The sequence below is a fragment of the Myxine glutinosa genome, chromosome 3 (assembly GCF_964187855.1).
Source record: "Myxine glutinosa chromosome 3, kmMyxGlut1.1, whole genome shotgun sequence".
Lineage (NCBI taxonomy): Eukaryota > Metazoa > Chordata > Myxini > Myxiniformes > Myxinidae > Myxine > Myxine glutinosa.
The window spans coordinates 133,600,033-133,619,987 of NC_136263.1; the positions used below are offsets into that span (position 1 = coordinate 133,600,033).

The 19,955-nt window shown below is 41.0% G+C and overlaps 1 protein-coding gene across 1 annotated transcript in view; it reads left to right on the forward strand.

Moving 5' to 3' along the window:
• LOC137424161 (myoferlin-like) overlaps positions 1-19,955 on the forward strand; it is a 281,368-nt gene that overhangs the window by 153,690 nt on the left and 107,723 nt on the right. Inside the window, exons 15-19 of the mRNA XM_078773618.1 lie at positions 2,482-2,615; positions 4,122-4,310; positions 6,900-6,981; positions 13,224-13,301; positions 17,985-18,166. Of these exons, the coding sequence (XP_078629744.1) occupies positions 2,482-2,615; positions 4,122-4,310; positions 6,900-6,981; positions 13,224-13,301; positions 17,985-18,166 (665 nt within the window). The remainder of the gene's footprint in view (positions 1-2,481; positions 2,616-4,121; positions 4,311-6,899; positions 6,982-13,223; positions 13,302-17,984; positions 18,167-19,955) is intronic.

Consider the following 19,955-nt stretch of genomic DNA (forward strand, 5'->3'; position numbering starts at 1 on the left):
AAGAAGAAGAAAAAGGTGTTATAGAATATGACAGAATACAGGTCTTCAGGGGTCAGATGAGACATTTTTTAACAACGTGATCACAAACGAAACAACGTGGTCGAAAAACGAACGAACGAACAAATAAGAACGAATAAACGAATAAGAACAGAAGGAAATGTTTTTGGGTTTTTTTGTTTTTTTTGAGATTTTAAAACAAGGAAGTATGGGATGAAAAGACCGTGAAAAACAGAGACCGGAAAATAATTGCAGCGCGATCAGAGAACCGCTGAGACAAAAACGAAGCCTCAAGCCAAGGTTGGACACAGTAGCCTAGTACTACACTTAGGCCTCAGAATATGCGATTAGGCCTCAAGCCCTCCCCCAGTCTCCTCTCCTCCTCCACCAGTCCCCTCTCCCCCTCCCCCAGTCTTAATTGAACTTTTCTCTTGGAGCAACACAGTGTAAATCCGTCCCATTGTCCTGTTCATTCATTTGTGAAATGTTTAGCAGAACAGTACATGCATGGTGACGTCATCGGATTTGCACCGCAATGATGATCTTCAACAATATTATCCAATACTTTATCCGGATTCATTACAGCTGCTCTTGTATATGTTTGCTGAGCACACATTACCTTCCAATGTCTTTGTTGCTTAGCATCCCGTGCAAGTCTGGGTTAACGTTCATTGGCAGTCTCGTTATGTTCCCTCATTATTTTATTCATTTTGGAGATAGCATTTACAAACGCGAGTGGCGACACGTAAACGATGCTCCGCCCTTCTCCCCACGTGTAGAGTACCTAATTGTAACTTTTTATTGTGACTACGTCTAAAGAATGAAACATTCCGATGATACAAAGAATACAGCTCAAATGGAAAAGTCCCTGGGAAAAAAGTCTTTTGGACAGTGTTTAATAACATTACATTGCACCTTTCTGTCCTGCGAAAACCAAAGTTACTCTTTTTGTTGCAGCATACAAAATGACATTTTTTAAATTAAAGATTTCAAATAAAGTTCTTTAAAGTGTGTGTGCACATAGCTTATAAAATAAGAACGAAAAAATATCTCTCGGCAATTTCCTGTCTTTGTTTATTTATTTTACACACGTGAAATGGAGTTTGTTTATTAATTGTGGATGTGAACACGATTCAGCCTTGAAAACTCGTGCGGGAAAAAAAAACCGATGGAATGAATGGAGTGTTTAAACAGAATTACCTTTACTTCCGTATCATAATGATGAATGAAATAAGAACGAAGAAATATCTGTTGGCAATTCCCCGTCTGTGGCGATACGTGAACGAAGCTCTGCCCCTCTCCCCACATTGTTGACTTTTTTGTGACGACTGTCATCAAATGGAAAAGTCCACCGCAAATTTTTAATATATCTCGGCATTTTCCCGTCTGTTATTTTAGGCGGTGTATGATATCCCGTGCCGCAAATTTCTAAAATGTCTCGGCAAGTTCCCGTGTGTGCATGAATTGTATTAATTATTGCTGAAACAGAGTCTAAAACCATCGATAAAAATGATATCAGATGTTGAATTAAAGTCGAGATAAAGCTGTGAGAGAGTCTCAATGGTCTTTATGTTATAGGCCTTTGAAAATGCATTTTGTTCTATAAATGGTAACTTTCATCAAATTTTATTCCCGTTTTTTTTTTCAACCAAGTCTAAAACCATGTTGGCGGCTGTGAAAAATGAAATGGGATATCGAATTAGAGTTGAAATAAAACTGTGAGAGAGAGCAAGACACCTCAGGCCTAACAAAAGAGGCCTCAAAGCTATGCGAGTAGAAACAAAATGGTGGATATTTGTTTTTGAAGCCCCTCCCAGACTGGGTGTAGCCACTCCCCTGGACAGACGTTTCACAGACAGAATCACGTACGGAGAATATTATATAGATATAGTTAAGTGTGTAGGCTACTGTATATGGATGGCACATTACTTTTTTTTTTGTTCTACCTTGTTCTACATTCTTCTACCTTGTTCTTTTTTTTCTGCTTCTTATCTGTTGTAGATCCCTCGGCTTTCTCGGCATTCTGACCTTCCCTAGCTCCTTTAGAATGCATGCACTGTTCTAGTAACCCCCTCATGTTGAACTCTAAAAATCCATGTTACCACATACAGTGGGTGTTGCCTGTTTAGACCTCCACTCCTTTTTTCCTCTTTTCTCACGTTTGTGGAACTGCTGGTCAATCCCACTATTTCCACCAGGCCTTCAAGTAGGTACCTCTTTCAATTTGTCTGCAAAGTTCTTCTTTACCACTCTATTTGTTCCTACTAGTATCGGTATGATGTCGGTATGTATTCTTCGTTGTGATGCATGCTTGTTCTTGAATTTGTATGTGAGGGTGGAGTTGTGGCATGGTTTATATGGCTATAAATACCTTTTTCTGTGTCTACTTTTCCTTGTTTTTTATTCATTCTGTATATTAGTTTGCCTGTGAAGCATGCACTGAAACAATATGATTCTAATATGAACGCCATTCATGCTCAACAGGTTGGGAGTACGGTAATGTCCTTCCCGGAGAAAATCTGCCCAAAGTATGGTACCCTGTGGAAAAGGTTTATCACTCAAAACGCCGACAACGTCTCATTCGAAAACGAGTTGTTGTATCAGCTCCAGCAGAAAGTGTAAATGCAAACAATGCAAACATGTATTGGTGTCATTTCGCAACATACCATGCATTGTTTTATAATGAAGTTTGGAAATGCTTTTAAAAATCAGAGATTTTTTTTGTTTGTTTGTTTTTGTTTATACATAGTCGACTCTTGTGGAAGAGCTAGTACACTGATGGATCAGGACATAACAGACAAATACAGGACACAAAACATGTAGAACAGGACACAAAGGAAATAGTCGAGATGCATGCAAAAGGAGCAGTAGAGAGAGAGGGGGCGGAAACACCAACAGCAGAGTTGAAAGCCAATATAGAGGGAATCTTGGACAAATAATGGGTGTGGGGGGGGGGGGGGAATGGGGGCATGAGAAACACATGGGGTGGATGGGCAGGATGGATGCAGAAGGAATTCCAATTAGTGAAAACTGGATATTTGGAAGGAGGAGGGATTTGGGTGGGGCTAAGGAGAGGAGAAAATATCATGATTTTAGAAAGGGGACTATCTGACATAGTGGCGAATAGCTATCTTGAAGACCTGGAGGGAAGAATGAGATTGAAGAGGATGTGGAAGTTGGCTCCACAGGTGGAAAAAAGAGGAATAAATGAGTGGAGGTGAGGAGAGATCTTGGATTTAGGAGTAGTTTCACCCGAAGGGAGTTGATGGTGGACCATGTGAGCTCTGCAGAAACCTGGGTGGCACAAAGCTCGGATAGAGCAGTGTGCAAGACGAGAAAAGAGGTGGTCGAAGACAGAGACTGGCCAAGTTAATCTGATTTAAATCCAATGGAGCATGCATTTCACTTGTTGAAGAGGATACTAAAGTCAGAAACCCCCTAAAATAAACGACAACTGCAAATCGCTGCAGGGAAGGTTTGGTGAAGCATCTAAAGGAAGATGCCGAGAGTTTGGTGATGTCAATGGGTCACAGACTCGATGCAGTTATTGCATGCTAGGGATATGCAACAAAATACTATTATACTATTTTAATTTATTTTAAGTTAATCGGTTCCAATACTTGTGTTTACCTACAACGTGGGGACTGAACATAAAAAGTTTTATTGTTCTACAATGGTAAAGTAATATACATAGAAATATCAAGAAATGAAAGATGACCTTCCATTCTCTTGCCTCATATTCATCTTTTGATCTCAAATCCAAATTTCTGGAGTATCTATAATTAATAATAACAAATTTGACTTCACTGTTCCAATACTTATGGAGGGCACTGTACATCACTGGTGACACTGTATGTCATTGTATGTGGTTGTAGACTGGAATCTCTGATTGAAAGACCTGTAACTTGACCTCGGTTAAATGGGGAAATATTGTGTGATGACTGTTTTCACCATGGTGATATGCACACTAACACACCTGTACATATTATTTATACTACATAACATAACTGCAAGTAATGTGTTTATTTTGGCTTGATTAACCCATTTTTGAGGTTGGCCAAATTATTATTGCAGAACCCTGTATATGATAACTTCTCTATTGTAATGAACTTCTTTTTTTTCAGGAAATAATAAAATTCCTCAAACAAATTTCTATGGAAGCAGAGAGATGGGAATACTCTGCAAGCTTTGGCAAGATTTCGCACAAGAAGCCATGTAAAACAGACAAATTCCGCCGCCGACGGTGGGAAAGGCATATAAAGCCAAGTGATCCTACTGTCGCCACTGCACTCTTTGCTTTAGAAGGCTCACTGGTAAATCAAGTTGTATTGCAGAAGAAAAAAAAATTGCTCATTTTTGCAATATACTAGTAATTCAGTGGCCAACAGCCAATTATATCTGGCAGAGGAAACTCATAGAGCAACCTCCCCAGCACAGCAAATTTTTGTTAAATTTGACAGTATTGGGGATCAAACCCATGCTGTACATCTTGATGGCAAACACTGTTTAAAATATCCTGCTTAAAATGCATTATATATTAGTTGCTTGAAATGCGTACAATCATGTGATGACCTTAAACCAACCACAAAGATTAGTTACAGAATATCATATTTGCTGTCCGTCGGGTTTTGGTCATTTGGCCTATCATATCTGCACCCTTTACCCTCTTATCTTTACCTCTCAGTTGTACTATCTGGCAAGTACTACTAATAAGGAAAATAACTGATACAGTACAGTTGGAGCCCGCTATTTAGCAGGTTCCGCTTATTCGCGGTTGATAAAATGCAACCTGTTCCTGATTCGCGGGAAAGTGTCCTGCAAATTCATGGTTTTTTTCTCTTCGTGGCCGTGTCCCGCAAATTCACGGCTTTTCGGGGGTGCAAAAAAAAACTTTTCACGAGCCGCTATATTGACACATTTATAAAACCTGTCTTCCACCAGCTATGCATAAAGCAGTCGGACGAATGCAAAAAAACATCTTCTACGAGCCACGAACATGACCGGCTCCTGTGTTCGCTGCTGTGTGTTTCGCGTTTTCATGGCTTTCGCGGGATATCCCATAATTCACACTGTGAACAGCTTCACGTGATATCCTGTCATTTACACTGTGAACAGCTTCAAGGGATATTCCGCCAGCTGCATAACATGTCATCCCTGCATGTTACTGTTCAGAATGAAAACACTCCACAGTATCTATTAGTACAGTTAGCTGTCTCCCGTTTCCACATTGAAACAATGGCACGGCATGCATTCGCAAATTTTTATTGACCTTCACAGATTATCGTCGACATTCGTGGGATTCGCCTCGCCATTTGCGGGATTTTCATCGACATTCGCGGATTATGCCGACATTCCCGGGTTTTGACTCACTATTTCCGGGACTTTCATCGACATTCACGGATTATCGTCGACATTCATGGGGTTTGCCTCACCATTTGCGGATTTTGCCTCGCCATTTGCTGCTTGGTCCTCGATATTCACGGATTTTCACGATTCGGGAAAAAGCCTCCATTTTTCCATTGAAACAATGCCCCGCCATTCGCGGTTTCACAATTCGTGGCATTTTCCAGGAACGTATCCCACGCAAATAGCAGAGTCCGACTGTATATAGCCTGGTGTTAGCTTAGCGGTTAGGGTGCCGGCTTGCGATCCTAGGATCCTGCGTTTGAATCCCGGTCGATCGCTGAATTAACACCAGGGGGGTTGACTCAGCCTGTCATCCTTCTGAGGTCGGCAAATTGAGTACCAGCTTGCTGGTAATTCCCTATGTGTCGCAAGAGGCGACTAACAGGGTTGGTGGCAGGAAGAGTATCCGGCCATAAAACATTGCTTCACAAAAGGGGACCAAAGTGCCTGAAAAAGTAAACATTGCTTCACAAAAGGGGACCACGGTGCTCGAAAAAGGTCAACCCTTGCTCTGCGGGGAAAAATGGCCTCTAAAGGTAGTTCGACTGAATATACATTTTTTGGTATGCAAATAAATTAACATCTTCTTCTTCATCTTTTTATTAAATTAAACTTTCAAAGAGTGGGCCATGTTAATTATAATTGTAACTTGATTAATGTGAACATTAATTTTAGCTTCCCCGGATTTTAAATTCTACTTGAAAATGGGGGGAAAGGTCATCCTGGTTGTACACTGTTTGTACTAAATGTAACTGGGACCTTTTTATGGTTTTCTTTAGATTGCTGAAATATATTCTCTCTCATTACAAATAATTTGGCTGTTCTTTTTGTCTCATTGGTGTTTTTCAATGAAACATAATGATCGTCTTGCTTATTATACGTTTTCCCTCCGCCACTGAAGGTGGATGGAAGTTATGTGTTCACCCCCGTCTGCTTGTTTGTTTGTGTCTGTCTGTCTGTCTGTCTGGTTATTTTTGAACGGGATATCTCAAAAAGTTGTGGATGGTTTTTTTTTGGACGAAACTCGGTGGACAGGTTGGGTGTGTGACAAGGATGAATCAATTCGATTTTGGTGAAGATCCAAATCTGGATACGAGAATGTTTTAATTTTTATAATGATTCTTCACCATTGAGTGATAGGGCAAAAAACGATATATAGCATGATATTTCAAAAAGTTGTGGACGACGTTTGACAAAACGTGGTGGATGAGTTGGGTAGGTGACAAGAACAAGTTGATTATATTTTTGGTTCAGATCCGGCTTATCAGTGGATACAAAATTTAACTGCCCAGACTGGCAGAGGTATGCTCTCTTCCGAGTGCCGTTCTATTTAGCATTGTGTCGATCATTTGTGCATGTTGTCATTTCTAGTGTTATTAATTCGAGCAAATTTTTTTTCATCAAGGTTAAGAAATGTTTTTTCTCATGCCACATTAATTGCAAATAAAATTCCACTGAATTGAGCGAAAGTCATCATTTAAGTCTCTGTTTTCCAGGTTTCTGCAGAGGACAGTAATGAGCGTGAGTGTGGAGTCCTCCAGAGAGCAAGTACCCCATTCATTTTCTGTGATTTAGATGGTGAGTACTGATGTATGTGGATGGATATTCACAAAGATAATCTAACAATGACTAAATTGGACTTCCTAATCTTTACCTGGACGATTAGATCGTTGTGTTATTAATCCCCTACCAATCAATCCTCTTCCCTTTGCTTCCCCTGTACACCGGAGGGGATTATAGGTTTGCACGCTGTCCCTCCGTCTGTCCGTCTGTCAGTCCATCACGCAAAGAACAGTTTTCCGGACTTTTTTTTCTAAACTCTTAATGCTAATGATTTCAAACTTGGCACATGGTTTCCTCATGATAAGTTACAGATCAAGTTCGAACTTCATGACGTTTCGATCATTTTTGACAAAGTTATGGCACTTTGAACTTTGGGAATTCTGATAATTCTGATGATCCTTAACTCAGTGCCATTTTAAGTTTTAATTTCCTTTAAAAAAGATTTTCTCTGCAATAATAGGACCGATTGAGATCAAATTTTCACCATATGATGGACTCTGTCTGCAGAATATTTTAATGGTAATTATGACGCCACAGGTCACGTGGTTCGGCCGCCATATTGGTTTTCGTGAAAACACGAAAACCCCTTTTTCTCTGCAATGGCTGAACAGATCGGGGCCAAACTTTGCAGGCAGAATAGCATACCCATGAATAACAAAAAAGTCAGCGAGCATGACGTCACGCGTCACATGGTTTCTGAGTTATGACGTTTTTAAGCATGAACCTTTAAAACCAAGCTGCTCCCTCATTTTTGATCCAATCGAGGGGAAACTTCACAGATCTGTTCAGCATGTCAATCTACTTAAATGTCTTTTTGGAATTTGCGATAGGTCACGTGGTTTGGCAGATATCGTTAATTAAACGGAATTTTTTTTTTTTAAATGGACATCTCTTGTTTATTCTGGAGTTCTCCTCAAGCCACACCGCGCGCCCTCAGCCTCGTCTCACGAACGTCAACAGCGCGACACAGCGTGCGCTTTCGGGAGGGGCGGAGCCAAGCCGAGCAACATACAGACTTGGCATTTAATATGGAATATTTTTTTTGTGGGGGTGAACTTACTTTTCAAGATGACTTAGAACCAAAAGTTCATTGGAATTATGTTGAAATTATTCTAGATTTTGTTAATATGACCTTTAAAAGAAACAAAAACTGCATTTGACATTTCGAAGCAAATAAATTGATCCTTGAAAGTGATGTAAACTGATATCGAACTCAATTCATGGACAGTATTTTAAACTTTTGTGCGTTTTCCAGAAGTATCTCTTTATTTTGCACATTAGGCAAAAAAATTTTTTAACAGAAACAAAAGTTAAATTACAACTGGGATTACGGACAGTAAAATTAAAGTTCAGTACTTCGTGTAACCCCCATGAGCATTCAGGAGAGCACGTACATGTTGAGGCATGCTGTTCACGAGATTTGCCAAGGTTTGGACAGGAATCGCTTGCCATGCAGTTACAATAGACTGCTGCAATTCACGCACAGAGGCAGGCTGCTGGTCCAAGTTGTCGATTTGACGCGTTAATTCTGCCCACAAGTTCTCTATCGGATTCATATCTGGGGACATGGCAGGCCACTCCATATGCTCTACACCACGGTCAGCAAGAAAGTGTTGGATCATGCGAGCACGATGAGGCCGTGCATTGTCATCTTGGAAGACAAAGTTTCCTCGAAAGGCTGCACGAACAAATGGAAGCAATGTTTCTTCCAGAATGGCCCTGTGCTTGAACTGGTTCAGGTTTCCATTCAGAACAACCAGGTCAGTTTTGCCCCCTGCATGAAAAGCAGCCCAAACGGTCACCCCACCACCTACAGCTTGGACTCTTGGCACTATACAATCTTCGTTGTAGGCTTCATGCACTTGGCTGTCGACTCAGACGTGGCCATATTGACGATAGACCAGAAATCTAGACTTGTCACTGAAGATCACGTGATTCCAGTGTCCTGGCTGCCATTGACGGTGCTCTCTGGCCCACTGCAATCGGCGCTGGTGGTGTTGTCTGGTCAGACATGGCTTTCTCAGGGGACGCCTGGCACGATAGCCTGCTTGAACCAGTCGTTGGTTGACTAGCCTTTTGGATACAGGCACATTTGTCAGTTGCTGCCACTCAGCCCGAAGCCGATTAGCTGACTTGCTACGGTCATTGCGGACTAACCGGTGCAGCTGGCGATCATCCCTCCTTGTGGTTCTGCGGGGACGTCCTGACCTCGGTATTGGAGTAGGGACATCTCTCTGAGCATTTCTTTTCAGGATCTTTGACACCTGACCTTGAGTGATGCCATACTGCAGAGCAATAGCACGCTGTTTCATGCCGGAATTTCGTAAAGCCACCACTAAATGACAAACAGCATTGTCGAGTTGAAGGAACATCTCCAGGGGAAGCGGCAATAACATTTGTAGACGTGCAGCAGTTGTTTTCCACTAATACAGAACGCAACAACCCTTATATACCTGATTGTGAAGCCAATCGTCAAATGTACCTGTCCGTACATTTTGTCACGCCACCTGTGATATAATCCTGTTATTGACTTCTTGCTGCGACAGACAATCAGTCACATGGTTCTTTTAACAAAGAAATCACCGAAGCGTAAAAGAAACTCACCAGAGTTGGGTTCAGAATACCGAGTTCAGAAAGTAAACCCAAGTCAAGAAAGAAAAAGTATTCCATATTAAATGCCAAGTCTGTATTATATATACACATCGATCATTGATCGTGAACCGGAAAATATAATAAATTACTGATATTTAGCGACTCGAAAGGTTCTTTATCAACAACTTATTTTCTCGTGCTTCTGCTGACCTGTCTACAAGGTGTATAAATCGAAGTCCCGAGTGCAAATCACAGGTGAGCCCATCCTGAGGTAATTAGCGATTGGGAACGATTCAGAACCTGTGGGTAAATAACCCTTGGTAATTTCCCCAACAGTTTTCTGGACGACAGACTGCCGGTAGGGGACATGCATTGCAGCGCAATACTCAGAATGCTTGTTCCTTCTAACTTCTCAATATCTGCTGGTGCATATTAGGCTTTCTACCTTAATCAGGGAACGAATGATCACAGTCATTACTATTACTACATTTAAATATACTAGGGCGTGCCCGCATGTACGGGCACGCCCGTACGTGCTTGCCCGTACGTGCGTGCAAAAAAACATGGGTGCAAACAACAACAAAAAAAAACTTTGAAACCACGTGGCAGTAACGACCACAGAACCCCCCCCCCCTAGAACCCTCCTCCCCTCTATTTACATGAAATGGTTTGGTCCATTCGCAAAGCCAAAGCGAACGGCTTGCGAGTACGGTGACCATACCTTGGGAACCACTTGTCCGATTAATTTCAAACCTTGAAAAGGCACATCCTCGGGTCCCCAGCAATATACCTGGCAAGTTTCAAGTATATCGGACCGGTAGTTGTCGAGAAACAGCGGTCGCATACATACATACATACATACATACAGACAGACAGACACACACACACACACAGAGATTACTGGAATTATAGATAGATTTCAAACCTTGAAAAGGCACATCCTCGGGTCCCCAGCAATATACCTGGCAAGGTTCAAGTATATCGGACCGGTAGTTGTCGAGAAACAGCGGTCGCATACATACATACATACATACATACAGACAGACAGACACACACACACACAGAGATTACTGGAATTATAGATAGATAATCATAATCACATTCCTAATTCCGATGATGAATCGCCATTAGAATGACACATTCCCCTCAGCCCCCCCCCCCCCCCTCTCCTCATGACAAAAGATACTCTTGCTCTCTTGCTCCTCCGAGAGATCTGCTTCCGAAAAGCTTGGTAACCGTTCCTGATTTGTATGTGCTACCATACATTTTGGTCTCTGTTGGTGTCGATTGTTCTTCATGCTGAGTGCTCACTCCTGTGTATTTTGTCCTGCTCATTATATTTATTTCCATTCTGTCTCAGGCTCAGATCGTTTTTGCATGGACCTACCCGTTTTTTAGGGGGTTTTTTCTCCAACGGTTTCCCTACCCACTTACCGTGTGTCCATCCTCTCTGTCCCATTGCTCACAACCCCTGCTTTAATGCCTTCCTTATACCTTCTGTTTAATACAAATAAAAAATGACAAAAAACCTTCCTCTCATTCCTCCTCTATCTCTTCTTATTCTTCATCCTCCCCTCTCCATCAATTTAAACCTTTTTCAACGGCAATTAAAAAATACTTCATCTTCCCACATACTTGTTTCCAAACACCTTTGTCCCATTCTGCTTCCTTTTTTTCGTATCCCACATTATCTGAATGATTCGTAAACTCATGCCTCTTCCACCATCGTGTTCATATAGCGCTGTCTTCGTGGTCCATGATTGCCATCCCAATCCTCATGTCTGTCTTGATCCCTCCGCCCTTGGAATTCTTAAATCCAACCCTCTTTGTACTGTGTATGGGGGCTACGGTGACAAACTCCCTCATGTCAGTAACCTCCCCGAAGTCATTTTCATACCTGGATTTTCTTACACTCACTCCAAGCTCCTCCACACCCAAGCCCTGCTCAGCACCCCAGATTACATGTCCATCCACCCAAAGTCCCTTCCCATCATTGATATTTTCCATGCCCTAGCCCTCCTTGCTTACTTCATGCCCCTCATCTTCCTTGCTTCCCCTGCACCCCACCCCTCTTTGCTTCCCCTGCACCCCACCCCTCTTTGCTTCCCCTGCACCCCACCCCTCTTTGCTTCCCCTGCACCCCACCCTTCTTTGCTTCCCCTACACCCCACCCCTCTTTGCTTCCCCTGCACCCCACCCCTCTTTGCTTCCCCTGCACCCCATCCACTCTTTGCTTCCCCCACACCCCACCACTCTTTGCTTCCCCTGCACCCCACCCCTCTTTGCTTCCCCTGCACCCCACCCCTCTTTGCTCCCCCTGCACCCCATCCACTCTTTGCTTCCCCAGCCTCCCAGCACCTCTCTTCTGCCCCAGCATGCTGCCCCTTTCAGATCCTCCCTGCTGGACTTGGTATTGATGAATTTTCCCACCACCGTCTCTTGTTCCTCTTCTGTTCCAGTAGATTCATCTGATCATGTGCTTGTGAGAGTTAACATCTCTCTGGCTAGAGTCAGAGAACTGCCGTAGTGCAGTAGAGTCTGGCAGTTCACTCGAGCTGACTGACAGGGACTTCAAGCTGCCATCTCACATCAGGACAGTTCTGCTTTCTCTGCCCACCATTGAAATTAATGCAGCCTTGACATTCTTCCTGAGAAGCCTGCTCAACCTCTTACGCACAGATTCATCCCATCTTATCTGCAGTTATCATGCCTATCCTCATGCCCACAGTACACAGAATACTGTGATGGGGCCTGGTGGCACTTTACGTCTGTTTCTGAAGTGTGCTCAATCCCTTCCCTCACTTCAAATGGCACCACAGCTGAAGCTGCTCATTAGAAGACCGAATGGCTCAGTTCTGTGTTTGCTTCAAATCCTTGTGTCCTCAACCCTCTTCCCTTCGCAGAGAGATCAATGTTCTCTTTGTTTTCTACCACCTCTTTTTTGGTCTTGCACCCTGTGCCAATTCCATGGTTTGTCCTCTCTCCACCCCCCCCCCCCCCCCCCTTTCTTCCCAGGTCTCTGCAGAGTGTATGTGGTCTGCCATTAACCTACTTTTGGTGAAACTCCCAAGATCTGGGCTCACTGCTCACCTCCACTAAATCATTCCTCTTTTCCCTCAGCTATAAAACAAACTTCCTCAGTCTGTTCAACGTCGTTCTTCACTCCAGGATTTCAAGACAGCTGTTCACCACCACCTAAGTTCAACCTCTATCCATAAGCATGGTGTTTTCTACCTTCATTAACCCTTCCCAAACCTCCCTGATCATTCCGAGTTTTTCCTAGCTCCCTCATCCTTCTCCTGTCTTTTTTGGGGGTTTGTTGTTGTTCTATTTTTGCCTTTTCCCCTGTTTTTCCTTCTACTTCTATGAATGAGAGTTTGCATCTGTATCCTGCTTGTTTCATGCATGCGCTGTATCCTCCTCCTCTCCTTGCTCTCATTATTCCCCATGTCCTTTCTTCCTCCAAATCTCCTATATTGTGCCTTTACCATGCTATTGGTGTGTAACACCTTCGTTCTTTTCAGTCTATTATATGTCCTGGTCCATTCTGTGTTGCAGCTCATCAACATGCCATGCCTCTGTGTACTGTATATGAAAAAATTGAGTTTATTTTTTAAAATATTATAATGTGGTAATTGTGCTTTCTGTTGATTGAAATCCCTCAGCTGTTGAAAAGTTTGAATTGCGCTGTTACATGTATCAAGGCTGGCACCTGGCTTCCAGAGACAAAGAGAGCTTCTCAGGTAAGTCTCCACAAAACTGAATTGATCCACTGTGCCATTGATATACTCTGGTGAGAATGTTGTCATGTGGCCAATGTAGATATGCTAAAGATATACAATGTATATCGATACAATGCTAAAGGCCTATGCAGATATCCGTACCTTCCCTGTTCTCTACTGTTGTGCTTGTGCGCTTCCCTCTCTCTCTCCCTCTTGTCTCCCGCTCCCCTTATTATATGGTTTATGTGTCTCCGTTTATGTTTTTACTGTGTTAGCTCTTACACGAGCCTCGAGTTTGTATGCAAAAAAAGAAATAAAAACTTGAACGGCACCCGGTAGAGAACATGCATCCGCCAGGCTGAACAGTTTATTTTTTGTATCCCACTGATAGGCCGGATCTGCATCTGGGCCTTTAATCGGCTGATTAATCCATCCGGGCCAAAATTTAATCGGCTTATTCCTGTCACCTACCAAAATCATCCACCAAGTTTAGTTATAATCTGTCCACAACCTTTTCAAATATCGTGCTATATAATGGGTTTGGCCCAATTTCTCAATGGTGAAGAATCACTGAAACATTTCTTGTTTTCCGATCTGGATCCTCACCAAAATCGTATCAATGCATCATTGGCAGACACCCAACCTGTCCATTAAGTTTTGTACGAATCTGATCATAACTTTTTGAGATATTGTGCTATATGTCGTTTTTGGCCCACTCAATGGTGAATAATCACTTAAAATATTGTAGTATCTCGATCTGGTGCCAGACTGTCACAAAAATCTAATCAATTTGTCCTTCTCACACATGTAACCTGTCCACCAAATTTTGCCTTGTCATAAGCTCAAGGACAATCTAGATATATACAGTCACGTGAAAAAGTAAGTACACCCCATGTGAAGGTTTTGACTTTTTCAACATATTTCAACATACAGCTATTTGATCTTCATTTCAACAATATTGATAGATAAAGGTGATATAATATAACAAATATCATGAAACATTTACATTTTGTAGTCCATTGTATAATTTAAATAAACATAAATGCAAATTTCGCATGTGGAAAAGGTAAGTACACCCTCATATTTATCACTACTTCAAATACCTAAAATTAGAATCAGGTGCACCAGCGTAGGTGCAAATGATTAGAACATCGTTGGAGAGGATCTTGGAGGAACCTGTCTTATTTAAACCTCAGACATTTAGTTTGGTTTGCTCTTTGTTGTTGAAGTGTGCGGCGTCACCATGCCAAGATCAAAAGAGCTCTCTGAGGCCTTCAGGAAGAAGGTTATAGATGCCTACGAGTCTTGGAAGGGATTTTAAAAGATCTCCAAACAATTTGAAATCAAACATTCGACTGTCGGGAAGATCACCTACAAGTGGAGAAGATTCCAAACAACTGCCAACTTGTTCAGGCCAGGCCGCCCCAGCAAGTTCAGCCTGAGAGCAGACCGCAAGATGCTGAAAGAAGTCACTAAGAACCCCAGAATGTCATCACGGGACCGACAGGTAACTCTTGCCACTGTTGATGTCAAAGTGCACGAGTCTACCATTAGAAAGAGCCTGCACAAATTTGATCTACATGGGAGGTGTGCCAGGAGGAAACCTTTTCTGTCCAGAAAGAACATCAGGGCAAGACTAAAGTTTGCCAATGAACACCGAGGCAAAGACCGGAACAATGTGCTCTGGACAGATGAGTGAACGGTAGAGCTATTTGGCCACAGTACCAGAAGACATGTTTGGCGAAAACCAAAGACAGCATTTGACCACAAGAACCTGATACCAACTGTAAAGCATGGTGGTGGAATTATTATGGTTTGGGGCAGCTTTGCTGCATCAGGACCTGGGCAGCTCACAATCATAGAATCCACTATGAATTCTTCATTGTACCAGAGGGTGCTTGAGGATAATGTGAGGCCATCTGTCGGAAAGTTGAAGCTCAACCGAAGGTGGACCTTGCAACATGACAATGACCCTAAACATACCAGTAAATCCACCAAGGAATGGCTGAAAAGAAAGAAATGGAGGGTTCTGGAATGGCCAAGTCAAAGCCCGGATCTAAATCCCATCGAGATGTTGTGGTGGGATTTGAAACGAGCTGCGCATGCAAGAAACCTCTCAAACATCGCACAGCTGAAAGAATTTCTGCATGGAGGAGTGGGCAAAAATTTCTCCCAGATGATGTCAGAGACTGGTAGACAGTTATAAGAAACATCTACTTGAGGTTGTTTCTGCCAAAGGGGCAATACCACCTATTAGAGCCAAGGGTGTACTTACTTTTTCCACATGCGAAATTTGCATTTATGTTTATTTATATTATACAATGGACTACAAAATGTAAATGTTTCATGATATTTGTTATGTTATATCACCTTTATCTATCAATATTGTTGAAATGAAGATCAAATAGCAGTGTGTTGAAATATGTTTAAAAATTCCAAACTTTACATGGGGTGTACTTACTTTTTCACGTGACTGTATGGAACTACAACGGCCCTTGATAGAGCGCGTTCCTCCATCACACTGAACAGTTTATGATTTGTATCCCACTGATATGACAGGTCAGATCTACATCCGGACCTCAACAAAATATAATCGGCTTGCTCGTGTCACTTACCAAACTCATCCACAAAGTTTTATCATAACCTATCTTCAACGTTTTGAAATATCGTGCTGTAAATGTTTTTTGGCACATCTCTCAATTGTGAAGAATCACTTTGAAATTGTAGAATTCGGATCGGGATCCACACCAAAATATAATCAATTCGTCCTTGTCATACCATACACACAACCTGTCCAACAGGTTACGTCCAAATCCGTCCATAACTTTGAGATATCGTGCACACAGGTAGGCAGACAAACAGACAAACGAGAAGACGTCATGCGTAGCACGATACTTTGCAAAATCCGCCCCCCCCCCCCCAAAAAGTTTTCCATTGATACAGCAAATTATCCATTTCATGAAGATTAAAATTTGACAATCTTGATCAAAGCTCTGGTCAATCGGAAGAAAATTGACGATTTTTCAGATGAAAAATGATGATTTTGGAAGGTTGACCTTGAGTTGACCTTTGGCCTTTTGACCTCAAATAGTTGGTTTCCCTATTTAATGACTCAATGTGCAAATGCTGTTCAATTTTCAAGTCAATCGGATGAAAATTAATGGTTTTTCTGATGAAAAGTGATGATTTTGGAACTTTGACCTTGAGTTGACCTTTGATCTTTTGACCTCAAAATAGTATGTTTTCCAATTTAGTGACTCGATATACAAATGCTGTTCAATTTTCAAGTCAATCGGTTGAGAATTGACGGCTTTTTAGATGAAAATTGATGATTTTTAAAATTTGACCTTGAGTTGACCTTTGACCTTTTGACCTCAAAAATAGTTCACTTTCCAATTTACTGACTCAATACACAAATGCTATTCAATTTTCAAGTCAATCGGATTTAAAATGGTCATTTTAGAAATTTGACCTCCAGATTACCTTTGACCTTTGACCTCATAATCAATAGGCTTCTCAATTGGGACGACCTATACCACTTGGTAAAGTTTCGTGACAATCGGTTTAGAATTGTGACCTGTAGGCCGGTGACAAACAGGCAGACAGACAGACAGACAGACATAACCACAAACGCAACCGACCAATATACTTGAAAAATCTTCGATTTTGCAAGTAACAAATATCGTGCGCACAGACAGACAAACAGACCAACAAACAGATAAACAAGAAATATGTCGTGCATAGCACGATCCTTCTGAAATCCCTAAAATGAGTTGTTGACCTTGTGGCCTATGTTGACCTCAAAAATAATTGTCGGTTGAATTCAGTGATCTGATATGCAAATCATCTTCAAATTTCAACTCGATCGAATGCAAATTCATGATTTTAGAAATTTGGCCTATTTTGCAAACCTTTTGCAAACCTGCAAACCTTTTCACCTTTATACCTCAAAAATAATTGGTGTTTGAATTAAGTGACCAGATATGCAAAACATGTTCAGATTTAAAGCCAATCGGATGAAAAATTAAGGATTTTAGAAACTTCACCTAGTGTTGTTGACCTTTGGCCTATGTTGACCTTTTGGCCGAGGATGATCTCAGAAATAATTGGTGGTTGGATTCAGTGACATGATATGCAAATGCTCTTCAAATTTCAAGTCAATCAGATGAAAATTGAGGATTTTAGGAATTTAACAACGTTGTTGACCTTTTGACCTCAAAATCAATAGGCTTCTTCATTATGGCCAACTCTACTATTTGGTGACTTGTAGGTGATTGACATACAGACAAACAGACAGAATAACGCACAAGCCAAGAATAATGCACAATGAATGCATAATGCATAATGCACAAACAGACAGAACCAACCAATATACTTTTAAAAAACTTCGATTTTCACAAGTAACAAACCGAAAGGGGTGAAAACATAACCGCCATCCACCTTCTGGAACAGAGCTAAATATGGCAGCTTTGGTGATACCTACACCCCACACCACCCCTCCCCTTTGTTGATTGTGTAATATCACTCGGTTGATAATAATTGAATTATGCTTGAAAATTAGCAGTTTCATTAATTTTATGACAATAACAAAAGCAGAAGAAAAATAGGAGAATTTAATTGTGACTACATCGTGAATATCGATTTCTGTTGAAGTTTACTGTTTTTAAACTCCCTTATTCCGCATGTTCCTTGTCTTTCATCTAGATCCCTACTGCGTTGTATCATTCCTGCAACACACTCAACAAACAAAAGTGGTAAAAAACTCCTTGAATCCTATGTGGGATCAGACCCTCATTCTCAGCAACATCACGATACATGGAAAACTCGACATGATGCTGCAAAGTCCACCTGCAGTGGTGGTGCAGATTTTTGACAAAGACAGCATTGTAAGAATACTCTTTTTAAAAATCGCACGATTGTTTGTTTGTAATCAATTGTTTGTTCATATTCACTGCTTGCTATTTTGTTTGATTCCCATACAGAGGTTAATGCCAAAAAAATTGTAATCAGTTTTTTATTTCACAAGAGGGTTCATCGAATACCTTACCCCATACAGTTTCGAGAAAATGGACATGGGAAGGGTCTTTTTAACTCTTGTTTTGCGATTCTGAGCATGATCGATATTTCCTAAAACCCACAATTTTGTCTGAATCTCGATATTTTCCTGCCGAAGAGCGAAAAATTTGATTAGTTGAGATGGCGTACAATGGTCTTATATTTTGTCCAAGTACAGTACTGCAAAATTGGAGTTTTTTGGAAGTGGGAAGAAGGTGCTTTGTGTTCTAGTGTTCAACTGTATAATTCAATTGAAATGAAATAAAGGCTTTAAAGGCTGTAGAAATAAAAACAAAGCAACATTTTTTCAGAAGTTTACTGCTGTTGATGCACCGGCTTTTACACCGCCTTATTTAACATGTTAAATTAGTTATTCGTGCCTGTTTGTGTCCTCTATGACATCCCTAAAAAGAGTAAGTTTCCTGTTTGGAATGACTTTCGATTTTGTTTGGCTTTTGTTTGATTTTTAATCATTCTCACAGATTTCAACATCACCGTAAGGCACATTGTTCTCTTTACAGCCTGTATACAATATGCGTAAGGCATATTGTATACAGAGGGAATTGGAGTTTGGCCTTGAACCCCCCCCCCCGCCCCCCCCCCAAGACTGAAATTTTTTTGATTTCCAATTTTATTTGAAAAAAAAATCTGCAAGGACATGCAACTGCAGGGACTGTAAAGAACTGTACCAAATCTGAAGGGCAATGCTTCCGTCCAATCTGATTCCAGTAACGATGAATATTAAATGATTAAACATGTACATGCCCAGCCACTAATCTAACAGATGAGTAGTCATACTTATAATTGACATGAGTTAACGATAGTACAGATATAGTAATATCTTGTGAATGGACAAGTTCACAAATGCCTAACTTGGTGAAGGTTTGCATCTCTTCAAGTGTTCTTATAACGAATAAGTAGGAAATATATATATATTCCTCATAAATCACTGATAAACTCTCTCAATATTAAATAAACTTTACACTGAATGAAGAATACAAAGTTTTTATGGGGATTTGGGAATTGTACCACTCCGCTGCCACTTTTAAATGGCATTTGTGGCCACCAGGGGCCATGTTTGCATGCCTTCATAATCTGAAGTCAAAGTTTATCATTCTATGAAATTTGATACTCATACCATTGTGGACACTTTTTCTCAATAATCTTAGTCCAAAGCCGCAAGTCACTTTTTTCACTTTTCTCGAAAAATGTGGTGCCTGTATACACAAAAAAGCTATTGTCAAACTTCCTGCCCAGGTTTTGAGAATGCAAAGTGAATTTATTATTCAAAATGGTCCGAGAACCAATTGAAACATCGCAATTAAAGTTGCAGGAGGGAGGGTGTAGAAAACTTGAAAAACTAGGGGCTTTTCTGGATTTGGCCGATGGACAAGAGACAATGGGACTTGAATTATAAGAGTGTGATATGCAAAATATATGTGTTTTAACATGGTAAAACCCCCAAAAATATGTATATATATTCTATTTTTTTATATTTAAAACACAACATTTAACATTACAAACATTTATTTTTATTTATGTTCTATTACTTTGGGAGTGCTTAACTCCAATGTTCCCAGTTTTATGTTTTGATTGTTTAAAACATTCCATCTCATCTCA